Source organism: Mytilus californianus, unplaced genomic scaffold, assembly GCF_021869535.1.
Source record: "Mytilus californianus isolate M0D057914Y unplaced genomic scaffold, xbMytCali1.0.p SCAF_5, whole genome shotgun sequence".
Classification (NCBI taxonomy): domain Eukaryota; kingdom Metazoa; phylum Mollusca; class Bivalvia; order Mytilida; family Mytilidae; genus Mytilus; species Mytilus californianus.
The window spans coordinates 46,581,622-46,609,197 of record NW_026262701.1 but is presented as its reverse complement, the minus strand read 5'-3'; the positions used below and the strand labels follow the sequence as shown (position 1 = coordinate 46,609,197).

The 27,576-nt window shown below is 32.2% G+C and overlaps 1 protein-coding gene and 1 long non-coding RNA gene across 3 annotated transcripts; both read left to right on the top strand.

Annotated features, from left to right (window-relative positions):
• The first annotated feature begins 127 nt into the window (after window positions 1-127).
• On the top strand, window positions 128-27,060 carry LOC127702339 (beta-1,4-galactosyltransferase galt-1-like). Of its 2 annotated transcripts, none has more exons than XM_052206474.1 (2): window positions 128-1,349; window positions 26,004-27,060. In XM_052206474.1, exons 1-2 carry the CDS (start codon window positions 943-945, stop codon window positions 26,941-26,943), a joined length of 1,347 nt encoding a protein of 448 aa, XP_052062434.1. In that variant the 5' UTR covers window positions 128-942; the 3' UTR covers window positions 26,944-27,060. The 2 variants fall into 2 exon arrangements, with proteins under 2 accessions (XP_052062434.1, XP_052062435.1); XM_052206475.1 differs by lacking the exon at window positions 128-1,349 and adding an exon at window positions 24,408-24,680.
• LOC127702340 (uncharacterized) lies at window positions 5,638-8,852 on the top strand. Its single transcript, XR_007982379.1, has 3 exons — window positions 5,638-6,182; window positions 6,932-7,043; window positions 8,481-8,852. It is a non-coding gene; the product is annotated as an uncharacterized LOC127702340 (long non-coding RNA).
• Window positions 27,061-27,576: the final 516 nt, after the last annotated feature.

Genomic DNA, 27,576 nt, shown 5'->3' with positions numbered 1-27,576 from the left:
GTAACAGTTGAGACTTGTGGAAAAGGATGTCACTTAATATTTATACAACAACATTTAAATTTATTTTCATCGTATATTATTGCATGCTATATGATTTGTGTCCATGTGATCATTCTTGTGTGTATTTCTTGTCAAGCACTGTTGGAGATGGTCTAGTATTTCAGAACTCGGATTGCAGTTTAATAATTTTAAGTAAAAGTATTTATTAATAGCATCATTTACATTTCAGTTATAACAATTGAGTTAAGGAAATATTTTAATATTTAAACCTGAAACTTCACTGACCTACACATTCACGTCAGAACAATCGCAACATTGTTGATCTTATGTTTAACTACCCGTAACTCGATCAACAATACTTTTAACAAACCTGTATTAACAAGCAAAATAGGAGTTGCATGCAATATGAATTTAAATGTATAAACAATATACTAACTTGGATTATTGGTATTATGGATTACAACGACTACGGTATTACCATTTCATTATAAAAGGTAAATGTTTTTAAACACACCCGACGTAACCTGTGTACATGTATAGGAATACTTATTGGGACACAGTTTACGTTTCAGACCGACAACTAGATCGAAACTGATTAATTAGACCTATTATAGAGAGCAAATGTGACAATATATATTCATGGAATCTAAACTTATTATGTATTTATAATTTATAGGAATTGTAATGGAACTATAAAATCAATACCTATACAACAATCGATCAATGCATGTATAGAGATCTTACCTGCCATTGTGGTACTATTGCGGGGCTTGCAATATATACTGAAACACGGAACTAAATCTAGGAAAAAACCTACCGGATATTATTTTGGATTACATCAATGTTGGATCATCATTGGTAAATATCTGTGTTTTCTAGTTTATAGGAGCCTTATTGTACTTGAAGTATGCATTTAGATCGCCGAAAAAATAAAATTTCAGCATGAAAAAATCAACATCGAGGTTGTTCATTTGTGCCTTTTGCTTCTACTTCAGTTGTATGCTACTTTTGTGGTCAACAGATTTTCATCAGACGGAATACTCCAATAAGCCACAAGTTCATAACGAAAATCATGTGTTCACGGTAGAAAAACCGAATAATTCTGCGAAAAATGAGAGCTTCATCGAAGTACCCGAACATTACTGGAGAAACGTAACTACGATTCCGTACAAAGCTTTTTATTATTCGGCGTATGCCCATACATCAAATATCATCCGATTGTTCGGGACAATTCAAAAAGGTCTGACAGATAGTTTAGTGTGTTGTTTCTTTACGAACAGAGGAGATAGGGTTGCTGAAAAAAATATTGTAGCTCATTACACTGTGCTACCTGAACATAAAGGGTTAAGGTATGTTTGTAATACTATTGCTTACAAATGCAGACTTCTGGTTTTGATAAGGAGCCCAGTCTGCATAGAGTACACTAGCGGCTCTTCAGATATATATGATTATTTAATTGGTTTTGGCTTAACAATTAACTAAATAAGTGTTCTAAGCAGTACGTAGTTCTTTGACATACAGGGGTGTAGAGTAGCCAACGTTCTCTAAATTTGCATCTGCACAAATAGGTTTTTTTTACTTTTTTAGAATTAATTGCCAGAAAAAAAATACAAGCGTAAAAAGTATTTAAACAAATTAATGTTGCAGTGCAAATCGTTATTTTTCTTATACGTCATATAGTATTCAACAAGGACCTGAAGATGTCGTTTACAATAGTGTATCTCATAGCCAGTTATTCCTTTCATTTTTTATCTAAATTATTGATAAAGGTCAATGTTAAATAGTTGACTTTTTTTACTAAATAGGAAGCAATAACTGACATAAGATAATTTCTAGCTATGATTTGAAGTTGCTTCAGGAGATGAAGGTCAGTGTCACCTTATTTGAGGGTGGTTTTTCGAAACTTAACATTATACATCAACTGACAAAACTGACGATTTAACACACCGCTATGTATCCGGGATAGTAAATTATAAATAAAGTATTTGAACTCCAGGGCTGATATGCATAAAACCACTTAAGTTAAGATATGTAATCGTATTACTAATTTGTCGTAGGACATGTAGAAAAATCCGTCCGTTCGGAACAAATCTTAACTTAAGTAGTTATATGCATATCAGCCCAGCTCTTCTTCGGTCGACATGCTCAGCTGCTCACAATTGAAAATCACACCTGTGTACCTGATTAATAACACTTATTTTCGGTTCTCTTTTATCTAAAGTTTTCCGTATGGTTACAAACATAGTTTCACTATTATGTAACACGGTAGATTTGTGTATTCATAAATGACCTTCAAAAATATTTTAAATGTTAAACAATTTTTGTTGAATATAATGTTTTTTTTTGCTTCATTTTTCAACTTAAGAACTCAAGATTGTTTACCAGCTCGAAACTTCTTATCGAATACACAGTGTTCAGTCAGTTGCAGATGCAAGACATACTATAGTCTTGTGATAAAATAACGTGAAAATAAAAGATCGTGATCGGATCGGCTGGTTGGCAAACTAACAATACCCTAGTTAATAAATCAAAACATGTAAAAAATAACACGAAGGGATGGCATAATCTAACTAGCAGATACAAAATATCAAACCGACTTTGTTAAAGAGAGATCCAAATAAGTTGAAAAATATAAGCAAGAGCTACACAAAGACCCCGGCATACAAACAACGCAGACATAACAAAATGTTAGGTAAAACGAACTTCCATCAAAACAGAGAGGGATGTCAGGTGCTCTGGTGTAACATCATACGCGTCATATTTCTTAAATTGTAGTACTGCGGTGACCGGTCCCCAGGTCCTGACCGTTTTGTATACGTAGTCTTCTATATGCACAGGGGCGGATCCACCCATTTATAAAAAGGGGGGTCCTAACCCAGGATAAAGGGGGGTTCCAACTATATGTCCCTATTCAAATGCATTGATCGTAAAAAAAAGGGGGGGGGGGTTCCACCACCCCTGGATCCGCCATTGATGCATAAAACGTATGATAAACGTTTCCATAGTCGAAATATAAAGTGTTCTTTAAAAATTGCATCATAATTTAATATACATATTTATATTTGTCTTTTTTTTTTTGTTTGCAAAAAAAAAAAGAAATGATCCAAGTTAACCGAAAGAAGAAGAAATCACGTCTTTGGGGGTATATAGACGAAATAACTTGATGAGTTGAAAGATAAAAGTATTATATATTACAGACTACAATCAAACCAGTTCATAGTTTAAAAACTTTCAAATCTATGTCGAACCGGATTTTCTACAACAGGATGAATGATTACAATGGTTACAATAAATTTTGTAAATATATGAGTAATACAACAAATCTTTCTCTTTCTTTCTCCTTATCTTTTTTTTTTTGTTTTATCAGTTAAAATATGATTATATAATATGATTATGTAACACATGCAGACAAACACTGTTTAAAATGTGATTATAACAATACAACACAGCGGGTTTATGACATGTTTATCAAAAATTCAAGAACAGTTTTATATGAAAAATTTTGTATTGATAAAATAACATAATATCTTTAGCAATCATACTTACGTCTCCTTATTTTTATAGAGAACGAATTTCACTGAGCACAGGGGCCCCATTATTTTCAAACGTATTTTTGTAAAGATATTAATAAAATATAGCTAAATCATATTTGGCGCTTATAAATTGACTTTCCAAAAACACATTTTTTTTGGAGTTAGTACTTTTCTATATACAACAGTCACTTTGACATCTTAAATCGACAAATAATTGCGAAATGAACAGATTCACCACCAAAGGAGAAGGTATGATAAGGCCACTTGTTGGCCCCCTGAATTCGAAAATCTAATTTTATTATAAATCCGACTTACAAATTTTCAGTAGTTCATAAGACATTAGACTGTCAATCATCAGTATATATCTATATTGTTTTTTTGATATTTCCATTAGGGCTTGAAATTTCTTGCATTTTCTGCAAAACTGTAAAAATTGCCCCAAAACACATATTAAGATCTTGTGATTAATATTTATATATTAGCCCATGCTTTACCCAAAAAGATATTATCATGCATGTAAATATGCACTAAAGATGTCAGATTATAGCAACCTATTTATTTAGCAATAAAATTAACATAATCTTGGAAGGTTGAACAATTATACTACTTTTGAAATTTCAGGTGTCAACTTGAATAATGTCTCCTATCATACGTCCTCCAAATTTACGTAATTTTAAAATCAAAATATAAGGTACAACTACCACCCATCCAGGTATATATTACACCAGAAAGTCAAGTTTGATAGAAGTTTTTCTTGCCTCTCCCCCCGAAAAAGCCCAACTATTTTACAAAAAAAAAAAAAAAAATTAGTTACATTTTTGACCATTTAATTTTTAATTTTCTAGGACATTTGACCTTTTGACGACTAAGATAATCCTATAAACACGAGAACAAACGCATATTGAAACCTAGTTAAAAGCCTCTAACAGAAATCTTGTACCTTAATTTAGATAATTATTTGAGAAATAAGATAACTTAAATAATGAATACGAGATTCAAGGGGGAACTATAAGTCATAGAAAAACAAATAGACAACATGATGATATAAACAAACATCAGTCCTCAAAATACTATAATAACAAAATAACAGGTTGTGAACTCAGGTGCTGCGGAAGGGTAAGTAGATCATTCTTCACTACTGCCACCAGTCATGTTGATCATAAAAGGTCTGCAGTATAGATCTAAAATTAAAAAAAACTGTTTTTCAGATTATTGTTTTAGGCCATATATATTAATGAAAAATAAGTAAATAAAACTAAATCTTGATAACTTCGACCTTGCTTTTATTCTTCTATGAATATTTGAATGATTTGATTATCGATATCCAGGATATAATTTCTCTCATTTTTTTCAAACATGATATGACATTGTCTCATATTTTGTACCAGTTGTTGGATTATTTGCAGCAGTGGTCACTTACATACATGTACCAATTTTATCGTTTTCAATTCTTGCCTTTTGAAACTTTTTGTCATTGTATTTGGAAAACCGGACAATATTGAACCTGATGATCGTTATATCCTCGCCACACGTGTTATTCCTTCAAAACTCTGGCCTTTGTCTTTTTTTATGCATCTCAAATCAGTCTACCGTAAAAAAGTCACATAAGAAACACTGTAATTAGATAATTAAATATTGTTTTTATTGGTACTAATATTGATTTTGTTATCAGTAAATTAAAAGCAAACTAAATATTATTGTTATATACATATACACATTCATGGATCTACAATCTGTCGATACCTGTATCTTGGCATTGCACAAGGTCATGTTTTTCTCTGACTGTTTATGACGTCTTTACACTAAATCCATTGGATGTTGGATATGTACGGATTGATAATTTAGTCTTACACTGTAAAAACGGCGTTTAGATTTGAAACACATCTACAACATGTTTAGATCTAAACGTGTTTAGGAAAGCGTTTAGGATCTAAACGGATATTCACGTAAACACATTGAAACCTAAACATGTTTAGAATTTAAACGTGTTGCAGTTTTATTATCTGTGAATGTTATCAGTAAGCTAAACATTAAATAGCATCTAAACACTTCTGAAACACTTTCTTAAACACCTAAACACATACCACTTCATTACTGATTTCACCTTTTTACTCTATGTTCCTACATAATCCAACGTATTCTGTGACACTATCTCGGTTTTATTGAAATGAAAATTATGGGACAGATAATTATATTTACAAATCAGTCCCAAGTATGAGTCAATATATATGTTCCTGGTATGAGCTACTTATGAGAACAATTCATATCATCTTCCCCAACTGAGTTCCGCGGCCATTTTTTGTGTTGTAAGAATATAGATTTACTATCAATTAAAATTTCTTTATGTTAAGCAATTACTTTCTTTTACTGAATCTTGATAGTATTTATAAGGAAGATATGAGTGAATATTTTCTCTAATTTCCGGAGTCGTTGTCCGACTATGATCTGATTTTATTTAACGAACAGAGTTATCTTCCTTGGTAATTTGATACAGACGCCTTCAGACCCGCCAAAGACAAACAAAATTTAAAACAATGGATCCCATCGACCAAGGAAATATATCTATGGACGATGCAACAGATACAGAAGATCTTGTTAGAATATTGACGGAATCAAAAACCAGCTTAACAATTATTACAGCAGCGGAAGGTAAGCAAATCCAGATTTCGTAAAAAGGGGGTGGGGCACAAAACAGGCTTAGTTAGGAATATGTGCATTAAACTGTTAACCTATATGTATCTCTTTAAGGTGTCCGGACCCCCTTCCCCTCATTGTTCTGACTCTGATATTGTTGATAGGAGCAAACATTTAATTCGGGGAAGGGGGGGGGGTCTTGACTTGTATCCTCGTCTCGTGGGTTTTCGTGCTATTAAGAATGCATTGTGACGTCGCTGTAAGACTTCAAAGCAAAAAAATAAAATAGCCTTTCAAGACGTCATAATTATTTGGACTAGACAAAATTAGTACCGTTGTAGTTCACTGAATTTTCAGAAGTAACAGTCAGTCTATCATGTCTGTGCACACATTTTAATGTATGTATCTTTGATTTTGTTAGTGAAACATCATTGAGTTTTTATTTACATACTGTATAGGTAACAGTATTCGTCCCTGTACATAAAATCATAGTTTCATGTATTTTAACTTTGCAAGAAATAAGATCCCAATGGCCGATAGTGCAACATCTTTTACACATATAAACACTGAAATTATAGTTACACTACATTTGTCAAAGAGAAACTAAAAATACCAAAAGAACATTCAAAATCATAAGTTGAAAATAAACTGACAATACCAAAGGATCATTCAAACTCATAAGACAAAAATAAACCGACAAGTTATAAATATATTTTATTTTAACCTGTAAATAAATTTAATAATTTGTTTGTATGTATTTATAGGACTGTGACACAGTAGTGGGAATGAAATCCCTAGAATATAGATCAAATTGAAGAAAAGATCAGATATAAAGCAACAAAGAAAGAAAAGGATGACTTAATTTCAAAAGCAGATGTAAGTAAAAATATATAAGTATATTATTAAGCAGTGATCTGGAAGCATTTTTTCTCTATGGGCCCAGGCCCCCCAAAAATAAATTCAATGGGCCATTTTTAGAATTAATGGGCCATGTTGTCAAATGAGTGGGCCATTTGTTTACAATAAAAAAAAATAAAAAAAGTGTATATTTCACTGTACTTACAAGTATGATCATTCTAATTAATATCATGGATATTGTTCCTGTGATTTTGTAATTTCAATTTCAATGAATATACAATAACTTCTTCCAAACCGGGGAATATTTACGGTAACCTTTATTTACAATGTTAAAACTGGTACTGTTCCCTTGTTCATGTTCATGTTTTTTTTTACATTAAATTTGGGTCTTCGTCAATACCATACTTATTCCAGACGTTCCGTATTAGAGGACGTTTCTGGCATTTCCTCTGCACTTGTATTATTATTACTTCATCACGATGACAAGAATAACAGTAGAGAGCAACGTTAATTGATAAGACACAACAACAATTTGCTGAAGGCATGTTTACAAAATGTCAAAACGAGCCAAAGACCAAAAAATTGACAAGGACAGTTAAGCCCCCTTTATGGAGACAAATACTATGCTATTCATAAAAAGGTTTTGGATTTTTCAATCGAAATAATAGCAAGCTTACTTAAAAGATTATAATTAGAGAAGAATTCTCGCCTGTACTAGCCAATTTTCACAAATTTAAAGTTGTTTATAAAAAATTATATCATGAATGATGGTTAATTACGTTTTTTGGGTAATCAGTCATACCGCATGTTGCTATTATTACCATAGGAAAACACCCGAGACGTCCCAAAAATATATAGGTGCTCCTATCATTGGAGTAAACACTACACAGTTGTGTACTCACACATGGCGGCACGTAATACGATCGGAAATCCATTTGACGATATCTCAACGTTTCAAAACGAAGTGAAAAATATCATGCGCCACACAGGCGCTTACATTTGTCACTCTATGCGCCATTTCTGGTCGATAAGCGCAATTGGCGCAAGGCGCACGTCCTTCCCGATCACTGATTAAGTAGCCAAAAGAACTATAATACATTATAATATGATTGAAAAATGAAGGTTAATTCATACTCTAGTATTTATCCTGTTGAAAATAGAAAAAATGGTAATTCTAAAAAAAATATATTATAAATAAGAGAAAAGGCTGTAGCTCTCAGAAATCGAGGATTTTGTTTTAAAAATATAAAAAAACTTACATGCTATATTGTTCCCTTTTATTTATTTGTCTATTGATGTGTACATGGTTTAAAGTATTGTCTTTTTAACTACAATTTGTATTTTTCTTTTGCAAGAATCTTTTGAGAACCTTGTTTAATGTATTTTGATATAAGAATAAGTGACTGTTGCACTACAAATGTACATGTACTTGAAGGTTTCATTTTTTCGTTTCAGTTTACAAAAGTTCACCTGACAACCAAAAAGATGCTCACCAAGAGCCTTTATCATTCAAAAGAAGATTGTTCCGTAATGAACAATTCCTGTATAATAGGAGATGGACTGACAATTTCTGTTTTGTTGAGGATAAAATTCATGTGATTTTACATTTTCCTGTTAATGACTATATAGCTATCTATGGCAAATTCTTTTTATTAAATCTATTAACACTTATGAAATTGGTGATGAAAATGTTAAAATTTATCAAGGGAAAATAATGTAAAGTTGTTATTGTCTCTCATAAATCTGTACATTTATATCAAGATTTATAATTGTATTTTTTGTTTGCTTTAAGTGAGACTTTTAAATAAAATATTGAAATAATTTGAATAGATTGTATGTTATCCTCAAGTCTGGAATAAAAAAAAAATAGAAGAACCAAACTCCATATTGTATTTAAAAAGGTAAAGGTCCATAAAACCTGACAAAATCAAACACTTGACTACATAACCAACAGAACAATTGAAAAAAAAACCTGTTATATTCCTTACTTGGTACAGGCATTTTCCTTTAAAAATAATGGTGGGTTAAACTTGGTCTTATGGTTTACAGACTTTTCTTAGGCCTCCAGGAAGAATAAAAATTATAAATGTGTAACCCTATTATTATTGTTAGTATCATTACTGCATTTTTCTAGCTTTAGTATTCTGTATTGACGAGGACAAATGATGGTAAAAATAATTGCAAGAACATTTAAGCAGATTTGTACACTTGAATTGTATATTCTACAATATTATACAATGCACTATTAGTATCCAATCTGTAGTGCTGTACCACCAGTAGTTCCTGTAAAATCATAGTACTAGTAGCCTTACAGTTCTAAGGTCTAAACAGCATACATTTCTTAACATCTGACATCTAAACACTTGTTGAAATCTAAACACTTGTTAAAATCTAAACATGTTTAGATGCTAAACGTGTTTCAAAACGTACACAGAAAAAGTGTTTAGATTTGTGTTTAGAATCTAAACACTGTTTTTACAGTGTAGATGCATGATTTTTTTTTATTAGTTGTTAGTGGCTTTGAACTAGCTGTCAGTAACTGCGAGTACTCTCAGATCTGTACTTAGTGTCTTTTTGTTGTTTGGATGTACAAGTACCCGGCCACGTCCACTTGTATTTGTAGTATTTGTATTTTTATCCATCTGATGAGTTAAGCCTCTTTCAGCTGATTTTTATAGTTCGTTCTTATGTTGTACTGTTACACCACTGTCCCAGGTTAGGGGAGGGTTGGGATCCCGCTAACATGTTTAACCCCGCCACATTCTATATGTATGTGCCTGTCCCAAGTCAGGAGCCTGTAATTCAGTGGTTGTCGTTTGTTAATGTGTTACATATTTGTTTTTCGTTCATTTTTTGTACATAAATTAGGCCGTTAGTTTTCTCGTTTGAATTGTGTTACATTGTCATTTCGGGGCCTTTTATAGCTGACTGTGCGGTATGGACTTTGCTCATTGTTGAAGGCCGTACGGTGACCTATAGTTGTTAATTTCTGTGTCATTTGGTTTCTTGTGGAGAGTTGTCTCATTGGCAATCATACCACATCTTCTTTTTTATATTTGAAAAAATTTCCAGGCTGACTTTATAAAAATCGATAAGTTGTTAATAAAACGTAATTGAAAAGATACATTACATTAGATCCGGGTGTGGGATTTTCTCGCTGTGTTGAAGACTTATTGGTGGCCGTCGGCTGTTTTCTGCTGTTTGGTTGGGTTGTTGTCTCTTTGACACATTCCCAATTTCCATTAATGATCAATAAGATGACATATCTTAAAACAAACATCATTTCTTGTTTTACCTAAAAGTTTTACGTGTAACTTATTTACATGTTATAGGATTTTTAGTAAGAACATATCACACCCCAAACATATATACTATAAAGATGCATTGTGTTATGTTGACATTCAGGGGCTTTTTGTAATCCGTATAAAGTACGTATCCGCGTCCTAATTCATTCCTTAACGTACATGAACGTGGACGTCATGAAAAAAAAGAAGTTAACAGTGCTCTTCATGTCAGTTTATTTTGTTTGTTTGTTGAACATATGGAAAACAGTACACAAGGTGCATGAAAAGGGTGGTGACACTTTAGGAAATTCATCCGGAGCTCATGTTCATTTCGATATAAATGGTCAATCAGTACACGTTTCGTCACAAATACATGTATCAACAGTAATTTCAAACACGACATTACAAGATCCACACACTCATTTTAAAACTGAATTAGTTGGAACATCAAGATATGTTTTAGAAAATAATTTGCAATATTGGAGATCGGTTGATAATACTTCTGTGAAATTTTATTATTTTTCTGCCTATGGCGATTTGAGGAAATTACATGTTCTTCGTATAGTCGGATCTTTAAGTACTTCCATCAAGGACCACATTAACTGTTGTTTCTATACTTCTAAATCACCATTGTCAAACTTCACTGAAGTAAGGGCCGAATATTCACTCATACCAGAAGGTAAACAACTGAGGTACGTCGAATATAATAGTAATTTTAGATTGATTGAAAATGTTATTGTTTTCTTTTGAATTTAATTATACTAGCATAACGTGTTATACTAAATTCTGCCTGTCAATGGCAATTCATAATTCAACAATAGTTGATATTGTTTATTCTGTTTCTACAATAAACATTTGACTTACTACACCTATGCTAGTACGTTATTTTTCATAATACCATGTTTTAAATTTATAGGAAGAAAAACTGCAGTTTTTATACGGAAATTATTACGAATTGCCATTGAACGACATAAATTTTTGCATTCATGTAACGTAAGCATAGCAAGAACTGACCCTAAAAATGTTTAATTTTCTTATCTTGATTTTTTTCTACCACCCCTTCTCTCTGATTGATAATTTTTCTCTTTAATAATAATTTTCTTCTTTTTCTCTCACTTAACAATCCTTCAGTATACACATGTTACGCCAGTTTAATTGTTTATTTTCCATATCCAACTATCGCGGTCATCACGTGACTTTTACAATTCAGTTGTATATCATTAATGGCCGATTGATTATCAATGAAAATGAACGGGCTACATAGATTAAACGATCATAACTTTTTTGTTACATTGTATATTTTACCTTCCAACCCCGCGTTTTATAGTATTTTCATTTTCACAATTAAAAATGTTTTAAGTTTCAGTTCAGAAATATGATTTCTTGCTTCAAATTAAGTTTGAAAATGGAGGTGACATAACCAAACAGCCTCCGTTGACTTCTTCGTTAAAACTCAATAAAATTGCAATGGGACCTTCTTATATGATCAATTTTCTCAACTTATAATTTGTTAATAATATCCTTCCAACCCCTAAAAAGATCGACAACACATTCATTTAAATGAAATCGAAACCCAAATCAGTTTAGGTAACAAACTTTTTGCTTCAAAATTTGATTGAAAAGTTTACATTTTGGCATTCGTTAACAATATTTTGAAAATGGCGGCCGATGTCGGAAGTGAACAAAGACACGACATGTATTCATTTAGCAATTAATTAAAAAGTAATTTGTGAAATATTTATTAAAGTGTGTCTTATTGTTTTTAGAAATTTCTTATTTCACCTTTAATTTAATATATTTATTAGAAACAGTCTCTCGCACTCAAAACAAAGATTTATATGCATCAACCATGCATTGTTTACATTGACCATGTTGACAGCGTAGGTCGACTTGTGAAAATATATATTGTAATATTTTTACGATGACAATCAAAAAACTGTTGGATGCATGCGTTTTCAGTTTTTGTCTTACCTTAAAGCAGCATAGAATCAAATATTTTGTCTTTTTGATAATGTGGATACATGCTTTTTGTTTTGATAAAATTTCGAAGTTACGAAACAAAATGGCGACCAAACAATTTTCAAACGTAGACGATGTTCGACACTTATTTTGCCCATGCAAATAACACAATTTAATTTCACTGTTTATATTGCAATCAAATATGACACGTTATTGTCACTCTAATAATACCCAAGGACATAGCTTGATTAAGGAGATATTAAGTCATCAACGTGATCAAAGAAAACAAACACGGCACCTAATCACGATGTAAGATCATGTAAGTTTTGACAAGACTTATGTAGATTAGTATGGTCCGATTCTTATAGAAATTATTTGATGGTATTATTTTATATTAAAAAAAAAAACTCGAAACCCGAGGTGAAATATCTATATTTTTCAATTTTCTAAATCATTCATCACACGGGTTACCAGTAAATTTTTCATAATCCTAATTAAACCAGTTACATGCAGAGTTATCGAACGTAATTATGACTGGTATAGTTGCATATGTTTTTATAAATTTAATTTTACATTTAAGATTATACAATTACTGTCTTTTGATGAGGTAAATATGTGGTTTTATTGACTTTTGAAAAACTAATATTCACTGAGGCCAGCGGCCGAAGTGAATATCAGTTTTTCAAAAGTCAATTAAACCAACTATTTACCGAAACAAAAGACAGTAATTGTTTTATTCCATATTCCGAGAGAGTACCAAAAGAAATGTGTATAATGACAATTATTTACCAAAACCAATTGTACATCAAACGATTTTAACATAACGTTTGCGGTAGAGCAATGATATTTGGTATGCAGTTGTATTAGCACTGGCTCATCTCATTTCCATGGAGATTATTTGGCCCTGCCCCCTCAGTCATGGTCTATTGACTTTAAAACTTTTGCTTAGTTTACATGTATCTGTGATTAGGTCTAGTTAAAGGGGAACCACTAGTGGTAGGTCAATGATATTTGGTATGCAGTTGTATAAGCATTGGCATATATCTCATTTCCATGGAGATTATTTGGCCCCGCCCCCTCAGTCATGGTCTATTGACTTTGAAACTTTTTGCTCAGTTTACATGTATTAGTTTGTGATTAGATCAGTTTAAGGGGAACCATTTGAACTAGGTCAATGATCATTGGTATACAGTTGTATAAACATTAGCATTTCATTTCCATGGAGAATGTTTGGTCCTTGTCCCTCAATCATGGTCTATTGACTTTGAAACTTTTGCTTAGTTTACATGTATTAGTTTGTGATTAGATCAGTCTAATATGAACCACTAATGTTAAGTCAATGATATTTAGTATGCAAACGTATAGGTATTTGCAAGTCTCATTTCCATTGAGATTATATAGCCCCACCCCTCATCATGGTTCATTAATTTTGGAACTTTTACATAGTTTAAAAGTTAATGTTTGTGTTTAGGTTTGTTTAAAGGGAACGAATTATGATAAGTCAATGGTATTTGGTATGCAGTTGTATTAGTATTGGCACATCTCATTTCCATGGAGATTGTACATGTTCAACCCTTTACCTTCAGTCATTATCGAAATAACAAAAAGGTGAGACATATCTCTGTGTTAACAGTTTATTATTTATTATTTTATTATCATTGTTTTTTTTATATTTTATATCCTTTTTTGAATTCTCGTTCGTATATGAAATAAAAAAAAGCAGAATCCAAAGGGGGGGGGGGATTCCAACATCAAACAAACTTCTTTCTTTAACGATTTATCTTTTCTACATTCTAATGGTTTCTGCTGATGGTTGTTGTTACTACAACAATTGCCAGAACAAAAAAGAATGGATACGGGTAGGCGCGATATATGCAGTTTTAGAATGTAAAACAAAATGTTAATTATAGTGCATAAGAGATAGGCGTATATTTTCTTTGAGACGTTGAATTACTATCATTTTCTAACCCAGATTATCTTGTTCTATGGTATTATCTATTAATTATTAGTAAGGCCACTTCCTGCTCTGTTTAAGATAGAGGATGTGTTTACGGATCTTTCATATAAGTACATATTGTTCGTAACTTTTATGCCCCCGTCGTGGCGGAGGGGGCATTAAATGGTATCCTTGTCCGTCTGTATGTTCATCCGTACGTCCAACTTGAATTAGTTTCCGTTCTCTAACTTTATAGTTTGACTATGAAACTTATACACAATGCTTATTATCACCAAACACAGATTAAGGTTGAATTTGGGTGGCTTTCACCATTCTTGAGTTATGTCCCTTTATTAATGGAAATATTGCTAAATTTGTCGTTTCTACACCCCAGCTTTAGTTTGCCCCAACTAATTGTTATAAAACTTATCCACAATGCTTATTACTACCAAACACAAAGATCATTTTTGAATTTGGGTGGCGTCACGTTTGCTGTTCTTGAGTTATGTCTCTTTGTAAATTGAAAAATTGCAGAATTTGTCATATATTTTCGAGCGGGGGCATCTGTGTCCCATGAACACACATACTTTGTTTATTTATACATGCCATACTGAATACTGTATCCGTAATTCGCCGAAAATAAAGTTTAATTTTGTACATACACCCTTGTCGTTTAGGCATTAATCAATGTTTGTGTGTGTGTAAAATGGTAGGATGTTTAATAAACCCCGCCGCATTTTTGCGCCTGTCCCAAGTCAGGAGCCTCTGGCCTTTGTTAGTCTTGTATGTTTTTTAATTTTAGTTCATTTATATGTTTTGGTATGACGTCCATTTTCACTGAACTAGTACACATTTTTATTTAGGGGCCAGCTGAGGACCACCTCCGGGTGCGGGATTTTCTCGCTGCGTTGAAGACCCATTGGTGGCCTTCGGCTGTTACCTGCTCTTTGGCTGGGTTGTTGTCTCTTTGACATATTCCCCATTTCCATTCTCAATTTTATTTGATTCTCAATTTAAAACATACAGTTACAGTAGGGAAGTGAAAACATAGTTTGTTCTTTTTGAAAAATGTAAGAACATGATTTCAGTATTTCATTTGAAAAATAAATAAAGAATGTGGCGGTGTTTGAAGGCGCCAACCCCCACCCTAACCTGTGACAGTGGTGTGATTGTACAACATAAGAACAAACAACATGTATAAAAATCGGTTGAAAAGGACTTTATAGCTCATCAGATCGATACAAAGCAGACCGAACGTGGAAGTTCATTTTTTAACCCATATATATATATTTATATATTAAATGACTGAATAATAGCCAACGATAAATCTTACGGGGCGATGGATCATATAATTATGATACAGTACACTACAAAATATAATATATAACAAGTCTAAAAGGGTACAACATCACCAAAAAATAATAATAAAATGAACAAATGTTAAATATTTCGGATAACAGATATCCTTCATCAGTATGATCACGATGTAAAATGAATCACATCAATCTAGTCTTATTATAAAACTATAACAATCTTGAAATTTATACAATTAAACAGTCAAAACTGAACATCATAGAGACGCTTGTACAGTTCTAAAATTTTTAAACATGACGTAGGTTATGTAGCTATTTACAACAGAGACTGCAAAGATATGCTTCAAATAAAAATAGTAATGTGCGATATGAACTGGTACAACTCTAAAATTTCAAAGGTGACGACAGTTAAGATGTTACAACAACGATTGCGTGGTAATACATTCCCAATAAACGGCACTGACCGATCCAAGCTAGTATAATATTTCAAATTTGACAACGGTAAATATATAAATATGTCACTGACATGCAGTATGTTTGGCGATGATCGATACATCCTTAGCCAACGAGTCTTATTGCGCCGCTTGGCCTATGGTTGGTAAACTTTGTTGTCGACTGATCTCAGAGCAAACAGAGACAATGTTTGCCTGTCATGTTGGTTTAACGTTGGTTCAACATATGTTAGAAATGAAATATGACATGCATAGGACCAATATATCCCCCCTCAACATTGCACCAACGGTTGATTTGTACGTAGATATAAGAAGATGTGGTATGAGTGCCAATGAGACAAACCTCCATCCAAGTCAAAATTTATAAAAGTAAACCATTATAGGTCACAGTACGGTCTTCAACACGGAGCCTTGGCTCACACCGAACAGTAAGCTATAAAGGGCCCCAAAAATTACTAGTGTAAAACCATTCAAACGGGAAAACCAACGGTCTAATCTATATAAAAAACGAGAAACGAGAAACACTTATGAACCACATCAACAAACGACAACTACTGAACATCAGATTCCTTACTTAGGACAGGTGCAAATAAATGCAGCGGGTTATATATATATATACCACCCATAATCCAACCTAATCCCAACTGCAAGCTTATCAAATATTAAACAGTTACATGTATAAAGTTTCTGAATTTTTCTGTGTTCTTCCCTTCTTAATTCTTTTTAGCGCCAATTATAAGTCTTCGAAACAGCTTGGAATTCTTTTAGACAACCTGTTCATAGTTATTGTATTTACCATACAGTATCTACATGATAAACATGCATTAGTAGAATTTATAAATAAATCAACTTGAATTACACAAAAATGTACTTAAAGTTGAAAAGTGAAAGTAAACATATCTTATTCCCCCATGTAACAAATGTAATATTTGAACAAGCGCTATATTGAAAACGGGACAACCATGTATGCAGGCCGAGGGTCATACATATCTATTAAGCACTATATAAAGTGTTCTCCAGGTGTTATACATGTATATACATGTATATACATTTTGTTGAGAAACTATCTTATAACATGTCAGTGTGAAAACAAGATTTTATTATTACTTAGTAGATCGGCATTTGATTTAATAGATACATCCATGAGGGCGTTAGCCCGATTGTGTGTTTTTAATTTACACCAAGTTATTATGGTTAATGCAAAAGGATAGAGGGGGACTTTCAGCAATTTGATCTTCTTTTATGGTAAAGCAGGATAGATGCAGGATATCTAATTACATTTAATGCAATCTTGCTGTTTTTTGACAAAGTACAAATACAACGAATAATAACTTATTTATGGAATAGTAAAAAATCTAAAAGCGTATACTTTCTTGATTTGAATTTAAGTAGATAAATGCTGTGTTTAGCAGTTTTTCCGCCATATCCATTCGGAACATTGCAATCGGTACATTGCCTGGGATTCTGGCTAACTGCTCGACACTGACGCGAAGAGAAGGTTGGTTCAGGATCCCAAGCTACAGTGTCCATTTGGATCATTAGAGAAAGGGATACAACCACTTAATCCCGTGTAGTACAATACTTATCCACTCTCGATAGTTAAAATTCTAAAATGCTCGGTAAAAGTTTTGAAATTTAACTATCTCACCCCCCCCCCCCCCCTATAAAAACACCACACCAATTATTGTAGGCAGTAAATGTAGAGTTGAGCAACGTAAACGAGCCAACATTTATGTAATACTTAATATTCGTGTTGCTTTATTACCAGTTATTAATACTTTCATGAAGCAAAACTAAATACTAGAAAGTAAAATAACTGGCTTCAAAGGAGTTTATTCCCGAAGGATAGAAATTGGCCTTATTTTGATTTTTTTTGTAATCTGGGCAAAATACTACTAATTTTACAGAGAAATTGTAGTAATATATATCGTAATACAAAATTGAGTGCAACCCCTGATTCAAAAAAATATTGTTTCCAGGGATTTAATATAAACCTTGGCACCTTTTGGTTACATATCATTTGGAAAGTAGGATTCGGCCAAGGTTTTCCTCAAGCTAATAGACCCGAAAAATGCACAAAATCTGTGTGTTTTGAAAATATCTCTCAAAATTGCCGTTTTTGGAGCCTATATATAGTTTACTCCTATAAAGAGATTTGTTTTACTTAGCATAAAGCTTTTGAAATTAATCCTTTTTCGATATGATAATGTTGAAATTCAAGGTAATACTTCGGCTAAAATGAACCTGGTCTTTTTATCACCTACTACAATCAATCGTGAACCTTCGTAAAAATCGACAATCTGTTCTGTTTGTGTCATATTTAACGATAAGGGAAAAGTCGTCGAATTTAAATTTTAAAATCAACACTAAAGTACAATTCCTGCTAAAAAACTGAATTATTAATGTACAAATATGTGGGTAAGGTGAGCTTTTATGCTAATATATATGATTGCTGCAGTTGAGCACAAGGGATCGAATGAAAAAGTATTACATTACTTTCACTGTGAAATAATTATTCAAATTTTCTTTGTAAGGGCTTTTTGTATTTGTATTTCCGAAGAAAAAATAATTTATTAATTTTTTTCCAAGTTTTTTATTGTATCATATATAACGACCATTATATATGTGGGGACTTATAAATAAAAAATGCCAATTACAAAGTCAAAGAATAATGATTGAAACTTGAAGCCATTTACAAAGTTGACTGAACATTTTATATTGACTTTTTGTTACAATTTAACGGGTTATTGTTTTTCATAGGGATAATCTGAATATTCTAAACATTAAATTTGATATGATCTATCCAATTAAACTGATATTTAAGATCACAACTTAATAAATTTATTTAACAAAGTGTTAGAAGTTAATTTATTAACTGTCTGCACACATATTTGTATATAAACATTCGGACGACAGATTCGTTTATTTTCTGGCATAAAAATATTCTGATAAAACCAGTATCACAGAATTCAATTAACATTATAATGGATCGAATTTTACGAAAATGTTAAGTTTGAAACGTTAACACAATTCAGTCAACATTCTAACGGATCGAATCATAACGTCAACAATGACACGCTGCAGTAACGTTCACATTATTGGGATAATGGTGTTTATGTTGTACCTGTTGGGCTTTGGATATATTTTTAATGGTTTTTCCATTAAGGAATGTTGTTCTTTGGACAATTTTCTTAGAAATTCTGGATATGCTGCTAGGAGGTTCGATAAATGGCGGGAGTTTGTTACACGTGATACATACTTATATTCCGTTTTCGTTATAGAAAACCTGGCCCGATTTATAATATGTGACTTATTAGTGAACCGTAAACCAGTTGCATATTGCTGTTTCTTTGATGCTAACGATACTTTATTATTGAACGATAGTGAATTTCAAGTGCAATATTTTAGAATACCAGAATTCAGGGTAAATCACCGGCAAGTATGATACATACCAACGAAGCTTGTGGCTGTGCTTGTGTCGTTACCCCCCTCCCCCCCAAAAAAAGAAAATCCTTTCAACCCACAACTTTTGAATGTCCTTGATAGTTACAAAAAAAAGTAATGATAGGAGAAATTAATTGGATGTAAATTTTAAAATATGACATGAAGCATAAAGTTCTGCCAAGAAGCTGAACTATTCGAATATGTGGGTTAGGTGTGAGCTTAATAACTAAACACATTTTAGCTAATATATGATTGTTGCTAGTTGAGCAAGAGCTAAATCTAATGAAAAAATAATTAATTTTATTTTTACTGTGAAGTAATTTTCATTATTTTCGTCGTAAAAACTCTTTGTATTTTTGTTTCCTTTGCTTCCAGAACTTCGAAAAAATTAACGAATTTAGGATTTGCTACGAGTTTTATTGTTTCACGCTCACGACCATTATACATGTGTGGGACTAAATGATATAACTTATAAATAAAAACGTCAATTACCAAAGTCAAAGACTAATGATTACAATTTAAAGCCATTTACAAAGTTGGCTAAACATTTTCATATTGACTATTTGTTACAATTTAACGGGTTATTGTTTTTCATAGTGATAATCTGAGCATTCACATTAAATTTGATATGATCTACCTAATTGTGTTATTTCTAGGTGGGGATATGAATAAATAAGCAATTCAAGAAATGTTTACCTTTCGACAAGTAAACTGTTAAACGTATTTTACAAGAATGTACCAGTTTGATTGATATTTGCAGAAATATTTAGTGTTAATATGCCTGGTAACTATTCAAATAAAGATAAAATATCGTTTATACAAATATTCAAATATATTCCAAAATTCAAACTTGTGGTGTGTTTTAGCACTTTACTTTAGAATTGAGTCTTTATCTATCGATAAGCAAAATTGTCATAAAACAGTTTTAAGTAATGGACCTTTTTTCGTCAACCTAAAGAATTTACTCGTTTAAGCAATAATCAATCAATAAGTATCATAGATTTAATGGTGACTGTAGCCGTTTGTGAATTCACTATGTCGCTTTACCAAAAAAATGCAACATGAGGCATTTGAACGAAGTAAATTTTACCTTTCACTTTTGCGAAGTCTGTAAATTTTATGATATTCAAAAATAAATAAAAATAAAGTTATCTTGTTCCGTGAAGGTCAACATCTAAGAAAACGCTATAGATAAAAACTCTACCAAACGAAATGCCAAATGAATAAATAATTTTTATTTATGAAATCCATATATGATAAGGGAAGTCATCAATGCATATAAGAAATTAGAGCAAGTAATCAATAAAGTCGGTATTGCAGACTCGTTTTTTTTTGGGTTTTTTTTTTTGCTTCCTTACACCGTGGGCGGAATTCATACACGTTACGGGAAATTAAAATGAATTAATCTCTTCACGTTCTTATAAAAGTACAGTACAGGATTTTGCAGTTTTGTAGACTGATTTTGGATTATCATCACCAAGAATGCTAACACTGCAAATGTGTATAATAACAAGGGCATTAAAATAACTAAAATCGTTTTAGGTCAATTTTACCAGAAGTTCTGACCTTGCTTCTTTTGAAAAAAATATTTAAGAATATACACGATAAATCAAGGTCAGCAATGGCGGATTCCGTATTTTCAAAAGTGGAAGCGGAGAGACTTACCGAAATGTATTACAAAATATTATTTGCCAATACGGAAGAACAGTCAAAAATTCAAAATGCAATAAAAATAGTAAATTTTCTGAAACAAAAACGGGAAATTACCTCCTCCCTAGGAAACGACATTCCTGAGTGCTCATTAAGACAGTGTTTGATATGCTCTATCAGCGACCATTGCCACGTTTGATTCATATCATTTCGATTACCAGAAATACTTTTTTTACTATACTAGTACGCTGATTCTCACGTCATTTAAACGTTTTATAGGCTAACTGGATCCCTGCATATTTGAACTGATAGAGAAATTGTGACTGTTTGACATTTTTCAAACACTTGTCTTTATTCTTTTGTACATAATCCAGCCCTGCCTACAGAAATATATTAATTTTATCTTTTAAAAATAGTTATCGAAGCAGCCATATGGAATTTATCCCCATTAGAATATTCATCCCTTAGCTCAACGTACTGACGTAGATTTAATGCCCAACAAACGCACAAATGAGGTCAAATAACGTCACCTACAGCCAAACACTTTGACGGAAAGATAACGATTGGAATCAAGCGGCTCATAGGCTTTTATTGTCCCAAATAAGGCACGACGTTAAAGTTTTTTATGTTTAATAGTATGTTTTAACCCAGTTTATAGAATCGAAACGTTCATATACCATACTGTTGCTTTCAAAATACTTTTGAATTTCACGATTTATCTTTGAAAAAAAAAATGAAAGATATCAGAGCGAAAAAAAATAAATTGTTTATTTTATGGGGAGGATCCCATTATAAAATGAAAAAAATATATATATATACTCTAAGATGGAATCAATATACTATATAATAGCTAGGTGTCAAACGTGTTTACTCGATCTTACTAAAAAAAAAACCTTGAACATGCGCATTGTGCGAAATTTTATTTGGAATTTAAATCAAAATTAAAACGTCTATACAAATACTTATTTTGAAGGACGTTACTTACAAAATAAAGATACACTAAGCCAATGATCTAATGGAATATAATTGTAACGGACTGGAGTTACTTTAATTGTCTATTTTAAATATATTCCATTTCAGGTGGTACTTATAATAGTTAAACTTTGCTTAGGTCACACCAATTTATTTTATAAATTTTTAAGTGGTTTTAAATAGCTGTCCGACATAATTACTTAGCTCTATTTTGGGTTTTTTGTTTGTTTGTTGTTGCTTTGATTATGGATTTGAGTTGTGATTGTTTACCGTAACGGTTCAAGAACTTAATCAATCATTCTGTTGCAGTGCAAAAGGATTGTTTCCATTTAGTTTTATTGTTTAATTTCACGGTGTAATTAATTAATTAATTTGACCTGATCGGGCTTGACACAATTTATGTTATCAATTCTTAGCTATACAATGTTCTACAATTTACTTGTTGTCTGGTAAAATTGAAAAAAAAAAACATTCGTGTTTCACTTTTTATGCCTCATTTATGGGCATTATGTTTTTTGGTCCGTTCGTCCGTCCGTCCGTCCGTCCGTCTATCCCGCTTCAGGTTAAAGTTTTTGGTCAAGGTAGTATTTGATGAAGTTGAAGTCCAATCAACTTGAAACTTAGTACACATGTTCCCTATGATAATATGATCTTTCTAATTTTAATGCCAAATTAGAGTTTTGATCCCAATTTCACGGTCCACTGAACATAGAAAATGATAGTGCTAGTGGGGCATCCGTGAACTATGGACACATTCTTGTTAATTATTTAAACTAACACCATTTTGTTTACCTTTATTTATAATAAGGAAATAGTCTTCGATATGGCCTAATAAGATATTACCTGTGTTTCCGCTAACATGCTAAAAATAAGTGTGGGTACTTAAAAAGGCAAATAGTTTTTGTATTTTGAAGTTTTTGACTTATTTAATAAGGGGACTTAACTTAATTAACAGTCGAACTTTAATAATGCTGTTTCAAAGATAACAAACAAATCTTGAGTTAGGGATAGCGGAAACACAAGTAAATCTTATAAGGCGTATTGTAGCTGTTAAGAGTGAAATTGCCAAAATAACTTTTGTTATTACATGAATTTCAATTATTATCCTAAAAATATGACCAAAATCTATATAATTGAATAAAATGCAATAATCAAAATGAAAAAAGCCCCCCCCCCCCCCCCAAAAAAAAAAAAAAAAACAAACAAAAAAAACTCCCCACCCCCACCCCCCACCCGCCCCGAAAAAAATACACAAAAACAAAACAAAGGATACTAGAATAAAAAAAATGAAATCTCCGTTTTATCATCAGTTATCCCCTTTTCCCTTTCTTACAAACTGTGAGGTAATTGTAGTCTAGCATTGCGTTGGGAATTTCGTATATGTAAATATAAATAATGGTTCATTCATGATAGCCGGTAAAACAATTTTCACCATTAAATGTATTAATCTAAGTTTTATTACAACTTTTTAAAAAAACACAAAGGAATCGTTTTTGTTTGGTAAATCATAAGTTACCTGTAGGTTAGGATCCAAGGTAAAATCATTCTGTCCCGATGACTAGATCTGATGACATAGGGTTTATCTGGGTTTATAAGGAGAAACTGGATCCCTATTTTGTTCTTTAAAAAAGAGTTCATCGGAAACACTGTTGAAAATGACAATCCAAAACAACTTTTGATTTATAAATTAAACACGAATAAGGCTTTTATATTTTTGTCAGGATATACCGAGTTTAATCCCAAATTGTTCCCCAAACATTCTTTGAATGTCGTGTTATTTGAAATCCTTTAATAATTGTACACAATAAGAAAATAGCCTAAATAAATATAAATATCAATATCTGTTTGTTTTTGGATCCTATATTGACAAATAATACAATAAGTATATATGTAAATTGATCTGGTTAAGGTTGAGAGGATAACGGTTCTAAACATCACCCGTACTACATTGGCTTAAGTATATTTCAAGTTAAATTCGGAAAACATATTGATTGCGTTTTTTTCTGATATATTAATGGATGTAAATATTCTGGAAGGAAAATTCACAAAACCTTATTTCATAGGAAAACATTGATGACTAAAATAATTCTCAGTGATTGATTTTACCTGGAATCTCTTTTTCTTGAAATGCTTAAGCATTTGCAGACGACATCATCGTAAATGGGCAGACGTCGCCTCAAAGCTTTATTTTACGGTATTATTTTTTGTGGAGTTACTTTTTATTGTTTCTTTCTTGGATTTCTTCTTGTGAAAATACGAGATTTAAAACATGTAAATACTGCTACAAGTTTCGATCTCACCGACAATTCAAAGGAATCATGGCGTCATCGTGGTGTTACAAGCAATAATCAAGGTTGTAATAAGCTTTCTAATAACCCGTATGGATTATTGAATTTATTTACCACTATTTCTCTTAAACCGTTATGGCAGAATGTTAGTTTTTGCGATATGACTTATGTATTTTCTGCGTTCTATCACAGTAAAGATCTTATAAGTATAATATCAACAACTACCCGTAAAAGTTTGTTAGATAGGAATGTGCAGTACCAGTGTCGATTCTTCAATGAATTTTCGCTTAATGCGTTAAGTAATTGTAATGAAACTATAGTAAAAAGGAAAGCAATGCCGGAAAACCGAGGGAAAAGGTTTGTCCTCTATTTAGATATGAAATGAAATAGTAGTTTACTTTAGTTTGTCATTAATCAGGTGCTTATATAGCATGTTCGCCCGAGTTTGCGCTCGAACCGAATTCGTATTAAGCCATGCTCTTAAATCTTAATTTGTTGCTTCTCATCCGGGCATATGGTATTTGCAAGAAATAGCTAACTTTAAAAGTAGACCGACTTGGAAGAGAATACAAACTTCGACTCATCCTGTCGATCAGACTAGCACAAAGCAGGATTCTCCGCGTCCTCGTCTAGAATGTATTATCCTTTGTTTTTCATTTAGGATTCAAATACGTTATCATGTGTATGTTAGTCATCTATCTAATCCATTGGGTTCACATGGGTATATAAATGGGGTCATCAAGATTCCTCCTCTTAAGCTTTAAATCCATGCAGAGGGGGTGTTTGTTTGGCTATTTTGGATGAATAGATACGTTCCGTCAAGTCTGGCGGAATCGGAAATTTAAATTGATGACTTAGGAAGGCAGATGTCAATTTCTCAGTAGCACGTAAAAACACAACTCTATCGTGTAAGGCGGACTGTCGTAATGCCAAACTCCGGCCTCTATCTAAAGACCATCTTTTTGAACAATCCACCAATCAAGCAGTCAATCAATTAATTAATCTCCCATCACTGTTATTAGTGTATTAACGTTGATAGTGGTCCCTGTGTGGAATTCATGTAACAATATATGATGATTGTTAATATTTCGTCTTAGTTGCCCTTGTAGAAATACATTTGTAACTCTATGTATGAGTGATCAGATCCAGTGACCTGTAAAACTGTAACAGTAGATGTCAAATTAGACCATTTGAACTGCACATACATCTAATATTAGATATTGTGAAAGGAAATGTACAAAAAATGATGTATGACACTGCACATACAATCTACAATTCTAAATATGAAACAAAAACATATACAATAAAAAGTAAAATAACAAAAATACCGAACTCCAAGGAAAATTCAAAACGGAAAGTCCCTTATCAAATGGCAAAATTAAAAGCTCAAACACACCAAACGAATGGAAAACAACTGTCATATTCCTGACTTGGTACAGGCATTTCCTTATGTAGAAAATGGTGGATTAAACCTGGTTTTATAGCTAGCTAAACCACTCACTTGTATGACAGTTGCATACAATTCCATTATATAGACAAACAATTTGTGAATAAAAAAAACCCAGACATAATGTACAAATTACTTAATTTACTTACTTAATGATGCACATGCTTTAAGATAACAGGAAAAAAAACAACAATCAAACAAACAAAATCGTTATCTTTTTTTTCTCATTTCAGATACAGTGCTGCATTTTATACATGTCCATTACCAAAGTCGACTCGTCCATACGCCGTATCATTGTCAACCGATCATTGTAAATCTCCATCAAACATCTTGCCAATAATTTACCCTCAGCAACAGAAGAGAAAATTTACCGTCTGTGTTTCTCCATTGAATTATCGCTACAGTAAAGCCTACGAGCTGGTGGAAATGATTGAATTAAATAGAATATTAGGAGCAGAATATTTTGTGTTTTACAATTATAGCACAGACTCTAATGTGGATAGGGTTCTAGAATATTATAAAGAACAAGGATTAGTTGAAGTTTTAAAATGGAATCTACCGATGAAGGTTGATACATGGCCAAAGAAAAAAGAGCCTGTAGAAATTCATTACTTTGCTCAACTTGCAGCATTAAATGACTGTTTATATCGCAATATGTACCTCAGCAAATACGTTGTCTTTCAAGATTTAGATGAATTTATTATACCAAAAAAACACTTAACTTGGTCCGATATGATGGAAGCTCTTCCGAAAGGTTCAGGTGCTTATATTTTTAGGTGTTTTTTCTTTCGAAAAGAATGGCCGGACACAACGAGAGACTTTGAAGGTAAAGATAAAGCTCAAAAATATAAAATGAACACTTTATTGAAGCAAAAGCGAGAATCTAAATTACTGGGAAAAAGCCATCGATCTAAATATATTATTGACCCAAAACAAATCGATACTGTAGGAATTCACAATATATGGCGGTACCGGTCGGGTTCTAAAGCCCATTTTGTTGATTCAGAATTCGCTCGCATGCATCATTACAGGGACTGGTTAAATCCAAATGATGCTAACACAGGTATTGAGGATAATAGGACTATGGTTTATAAAAATGAATTGTTACAGAATACAGTACATGCATGGGAAAAATTAATAGATGTGCCTTTAGGACCAATCATCCATCCATGACCTCAAATTTGCAATTTGTGTCAAAAGAAGAATTGACACTCTAATTGATGCCAAAACTTATTAAAATTATTTGTTTTTTTTCTAAAATTGTTGAATATTATAAATATTGAATTTTGATAGATTTCATAGTTAATATTGCCATTCAGAGAATTAACCTTGAAGGAGGTTATTTCATAAAAAAAACTTATCAAAGACATCAAGCTTGTTATAAATCAACTTCATCAATCTATTGTTAAACTTAAACATATAATTATTGAATTTAGTTATCTAAACAAGCCACAAATTTGGTTCCAGTGGCATTTGTTCTGCCATCATGTGAAATATAGAAATATGAGTTCACAAAAAGTAAGAAAGTATGTATAAAAAAGAGGCGGAAGATGACACTCAAAACTCACAAGTCGAGAGAAAATGACAACGCTATGTAAAAAAAACCCGAAAGACGACGAAAGATTGACAGTTCAGGAAACGCTAGATAGAAAACTAAGAAACACGAACCACATAAAAAATTAGGGGTGAACTGAGATACTTATATAGATTGTGCAATAAAAACCACAACTGCGTGAAAAAGACAACACCATAGCAAAAAAAAAAAGGTATTATTAACTGATGCACAAACCACCATGGCTAGTTAAC